Source organism: Chelonia mydas, chromosome 12 (genome assembly GCF_015237465.2).
Source record: "Chelonia mydas isolate rCheMyd1 chromosome 12, rCheMyd1.pri.v2, whole genome shotgun sequence".
NCBI lineage: Eukaryota > Metazoa > Chordata > Testudines > Cheloniidae > Chelonia > Chelonia mydas.
In genome coordinates this window covers 42,428,975-42,434,281 of record NC_051252.2, presented here as the reverse complement: position 1 = coordinate 42,434,281, position 5,307 = coordinate 42,428,975, and the positions used below count along the sequence as shown (strand labels likewise).

Genomic DNA, 5,307 nt, shown 5'->3' with positions numbered 1-5,307 from the left:
AAGAGAGAGGATTTAAATCCACAAACATTACAAAATTCAGTTGTAAAGGTTGCTGCCCAATTTCCCATTTTTTGGATTCTGGAGAACAGCTTATTCTGTTAAATGCAACTTTAATGCAGTGTAGACCTGGAAATTGCCCCAGCCTGTAATGCAACTTTAACACGGTGTAGACCTGGAAATCGCCCCGGCATATAAATAAGCTAAAAGGGGAAGTTGCCTGTTCTACACTATCCTTCTACCCACTAGCACCCATTCTCTTCTCCCTCTGCCTCTGCCTGAAAGTGTTCCCACAGCTCCCTCCAGCCTCTGCTGCAGGAAATAAATCCAGCACAAGCTATACCAGTTCTACAACATCTGTAACTATGGACAAGCAGCAGGAAACGTAACTATTCCATTCCAGTTTTTCACCATGCTTAGCGCTGTGTAATCTGAGCACCTTTTGAATATTCTCATGTGTTTAAATTCTCAGCCTTAACATTGTGTTAATACACTTTTTTGTATTTAATTTCTTTGGCTATAACTGATCATACAGGGCGGGGGTCTCAGTCTTGGACATTGTCTTTGAGATCTCTTGGGGACGAAATTATTATTTCTGAAGAGCAGAAGATTATTATTTTACTAGGACAAGTGGGTTTACATATTCCCAGAAATGGATCCGACTATTCAAACCCAGAGAGAACTGTTTTCCCTTTTACTGGTTCAGCCATGGCTGTTCTTGTCTCCTGCTCCACACTGGTGTTATACAATAAACAAACACAATACTTTCCAACACTGTTAACCAGTGGTGGATGCTCAGGCACAGAAGTGGAGAAAAAGAAAGCTGGACTAGAAAGCTCAGTACTCTCAGAAAAGGAGCTACCCAGAAACTCAATTCTAACCAAATCCCTTTCTCCTGTGGCATCATTTACTCCTTCATGGAATTTGTCAGACACATAAGTCCCTACCTGTACACTCACTGTGCCTCATGGTCTCCAGGAATACACCTGCTAATTGTAGTTTTCTTGGTGTTTAATTAAATTGGCCTTCTGGGAGGTTTCTGACTTTTTTGGGTCCTGTTCGTTGGATGTTCTGTTCCCTCTCAGCTGCGTTTTCTCCTTTTACTGTCCCTCCTAAACTGTGGACTTTTTCAGAAAAAACAAGGCTTGCTTTGCTGCTGGGCCTTGAAGGGTGCTTCCAACCTAATGTCATTTATTTATTGCTTTAATGTATTTTTAGTGTGGAGATTGCACAGCAGAGTTACGCAGGGAAGAAAGTTAGCAGTGATCTCACTGCCTCCAACTGTGCTCTGTTTCAGGTGCTATTATCACGCTGGACACATGCGCGCGCGCACACACACACTTTCACTTGTGCACACAGTTCTGAATTCTGCAGCCTTCAGCTGACAAACAGGAGGCAAATTTTCTGCATTCAGCTCCCTGTGTCACCGGGCGGAGGGCCCTGAGTAAATAACAGGTTCAGTGCCATATCTTTCTGTTCTTCCTTGGACATCAGTAGTCGATAACCCAACAGGTCCATGGCATCCTTGCACACATTTTGCAACTTTTCTATTTTCTGGAAAGGCAGATTCTTCCTCCAGGCCTGGGACACATTCACTGCATCTCTGGAGCTGATGTCAAAGGCCTGCATCCCCAGGCCTTTCCCATGAGTAATGTTGTACACCCACACCTGAAGTTTGGGTGTGAAGTGGAGCTCTGCAAACTTGTACAACTGTTCAGCCTTCGCCAGGGGATCGTTGACAATATCTTCGTAGCGCACCAGCATGTAGCGGCCTTTGAGGAAGCTGGGAAGGGCCTGGCTGCCTTCAGTATAAATACGGATGTGACTTTTACAGATTTCTTGCATCACATTGTATGGCCCACTCTCCCCTTGGTTCTTCTGGGGCCCTACCACAATGTTACTGTCGCGCATCAGAGCAGCCACTGTTTTCTCACGAGAGTGGAACACAGCCCTGGGGTCCCGAACCAAGTGAATGATTTTGAGATTCAGGGAGGGGTCAGTGAGAAGGGGATAGAGAGCCGTCAGATCAAAGAACCGGACCTCCTTGAGGACTGTGTGGCTATAGGTCTTGCAAGCCTCCTCCACCTTGCTGAATGGATACCTGCTGCAGAGGGTCTTGCAGGCGGTTTTGGAAATGATGTGGTTGCGCTGGAAGAGGTCACATGCAGGGGGGGAGCACAGAGCCCGGCTGGTCTCCCACTGAAATAAATCAGATTTATTCCTCAGCGTAGACATGTAGGCATCAAACACAGACATGTCGCACAGAAAGACAGACCTGATGAGGTCACGTGCTGCCATCTGTAAGGTTTTGGCCCTGTTCTGGTACATGGCTGTCCACACGTGCCAGGCAGGCTCCATCAGGTAGAAGACATCAGGGTGCTGGCTGAAGAGCTGGCCAGTGAAGGAAGATCCTGACCTCCAGGAGGAGAGAATGAGAATGTGCACCTGAGCTGGTTTCTCTTCCTGCGGGGAATAGCTGCTGCGAAGCTGAGCGAGGAAGCACATGAAAACAATGGACTGAACTGCCAGGACCACTATCACTATTGTCTTGTTTGACTTCAGCATGGTGGCTGAGAGCCTAAGGAGGGGCGAGAGAGAGAGAGAGAGAGTGAGTGCATTCAGATTGTTGGGTTAACAAACACCGTGGGAAGCCAGAACACCCAGGACTGGGCCTCAGAGAAAACTGCAGCACCCCTGTTCTGGGGAAACAGAGCGCTGCCTTGCCAGCAATGACATTCTGGTAATAAATGTGAATGGTCTCTGGTGAAAGCAGATAAAAGGGGCTGTGGGCCTGTTTGTGAGCCTACACACTAGGAGAGAGTGGGATTGAATGCTATATATGCCCATCTAGGTCTGCTGTTTCTGTGCTGTAAGTCACTACAGCGTCCTTGCTCCTAACCCTCCTCAGGAGAAAGAAAAATCAAATTTTTTTTCTCTTTTCCTTATCAAGTAGGGATTTATACAGCCCCTGAGGAGCCAAAGTATTTCCCTTGATGGGGACTTGTCCATTTTTTCAGCCTTGCCCTGGATTGAATTTCCCAGCTGGTGGGAGAGAGAGAAGCCTGGAAAGAAAGGAAGCCTTTGGTGAGGCTCAGACAGCTGCATGGTGCAAAGCAGCTGCATCACAGCTGGAACTGGGAGGCTCCTGGCTACATCCTGGCTAGTGCCCCCTGGTATGTTTAAAAATCAGAGTTCTGTTTTTAATTATACTGACTTGATGGTTGTTATTATTGCTGTATGGCCTAGAGACCCCAGTTGGTCTGTGTGATCTAATGAAGGAAGGTATTGTAGACACAGAGAACAAGACAACAATCCCTGCTTTGAAGAGATTACAATCCAAGTGGAAGCTGAGAGATAGCAGGTGGATGCAACAAACAGGAGAGAGAGCCCAGCTAACTATAACTGCAAATAAATAACTACTTCTCACAGTCCTCTGGGAGACACGGATCTAGCATTATTCTAAGTTTACAAATAGAGAAACTGTGGCATGGGGCTGACACATGACCTCCTCAGAGCCTCCCTTATGCACTGGTATCTGCACCATGACTTTCTAACCCCCATCCTGTGCTCAAGCCCCTGGCACATGCTTCCACGTACAGCCTCACAGGCATGTCTGTAAAGTGCCCAAATGTCCCATTTTTAAACAGCTTGTCCCTGAAATTTGGAGCCTTAAAAGAGACCATCAGTTTCCTGTGCTCCCGACCTGCGGGGAGGCAATTCAGGGATGCCATTTGCTCCAGGCCAAACTGTTGGCGGCAGCAGCCCTCCCAAACAGAGGCTGACACCAGCCACCTGACTGACTGCCAAGGCCTAGCGGGTGATGCCAGAGCTGCCCCTGGGCTAGGAGGAGCAGGGTTTGCCTGGCCTGTTCCCAGCGCAGAAGGCAAGGGATGAAGCAGGGACTAGCTCCCCAGTGGCAAGGGGTCAGGCTGCTGTGAATGGTTTATTGTGCCTCAGGGTCACGGGCAGGATCTGAGGCTCAGCAACAGAAAATCATCTCCGGCTCTTGCCAGCTGCTTCCTTCATTTTAATGAGAAAGCACGCTGTAAAGTATCAAACGCTCTTTATGTATAAACAAGGACAGCTTGGGGATGGGGTCGCTACCACTGCTATCGCTTCTGCGTAAAACTGAGCGACAGGGTCAGCTCCTGCCCATCTCCCTGCCTTGAGTGATAAGCGTCACCCCTTCTGCTGCTCGCTAGCCATAAGGTCAGTCCCTCAATTAACCCCCCTATCCTGAGTGACGGGGGTCAGCCCACAGCTAGTCCCCCTACCCTGAGCAACAGTGGTACCCCTTCCTGCACCCCGAGCGACAGGCCCATTCTCACTGGTAATCTGGCACCTTTGCCAGATGGCACACACTACCCTACCTGCTGAGCTTACAGAGGAGCTGGTTCGATCCCACCACAGGTTTCCTCTCCCCACCTGATCTGGGGAAAGAGGAAGGCAGGAACTCTTCATAATCAGCTCCTACCTTGAAATGGCTGTCCTCAGGAACAGGCCGCCCCAGCTGTTAGGCAGGGCTCTCCCAGGTGGAGCAGGGGCAGCCAAATGAACGTGCTCACTTGAGAAGGACCTGGCACACCCAAAGCTGCACCCTAAAATGAGGCCTTGTTTACATGAGAAAGGGGAACCCTAAGGGGTGACTTAAAACCAGTTTAGTTAAACCAGTGTACAGGGCTGTGTGGACACTTGTAGTTAAGCGTAAAGCAGGCTCGTTTCATTTAGCAAAACTCAAGAAGGAATCAACTTTAGCTAAACGGAACTATGAGCATCCACACAGCCTTATGCACCCATTTAACTAAGTTGGTTCAAAAGTCACAGCAGAGGTTAAACCGGTGCAGCTTTGTTGTGCCGACAAGTCCTGAGAGTGACGCAGTTCCTTTCTGTTAGTGCGATAGACAATATAATAGCCTGCACAGGTCCCTCTTTCAGAGCCTTCGATGGCAGCATATAAGATGTGATGAACAAGCTAGCACGTCTTAGGATAGTGGTTTTCAAACTGTGGGTTGCGACCCAGTACTGGATTGCAGAATGGAAGGCACTGGGTCACGGCACCTCTGGTCAGCACCGCCGACGGGGCCGTTAGAAGTCCCATCGGCGGTGCTGCCCGGCTAAGGCAGGCTAGTCCCTACCTGTTCTGACACCATGCTGTGCCCTGGAAGCAGCCAGCAGCAGGTCTGGCTCCTAGGCGGGGGGCCAGGGGGCTCTGCACGCTGATTTTGCCCCAAGCACTGGCTCCGCACCTCCATTGGCCGGTTCCCGGCCAATAGGAGCTGGGGGAGGCGGTACCTGTGGGTGAGAGCTGCG

At 49.5% G+C, this 5,307-nt stretch overlaps 1 protein-coding gene across 1 annotated transcript; it reads right to left on the bottom strand.

Annotated features, from left to right (window-relative positions):
• Positions 1–427: 427 nt before the first annotated feature.
• CHST4 (carbohydrate sulfotransferase 4) lies at positions 428–2,622 on the bottom strand. Its single transcript, XM_007062446.3, has one exon. It carries the CDS (start codon positions 2,560–2,562, stop codon positions 1,408–1,410), a length of 1,155 nt encoding a protein of 384 aa, XP_007062508.1. The 5' UTR covers positions 2,563–2,622; the 3' UTR covers positions 428–1,407.
• Between the last annotated feature and the right edge of the window lie 2,685 nt (positions 2,623–5,307).

What these genes read in the sequence shown, in the direction of transcription:
- CHST4 (XM_007062446.3), bottom strand. Translation starts at nt 2,562, where the DNA reads ATGCTGAAGTCAAACAAGACAATAGTGATAGTGGTCCTGGCAGTTCAG.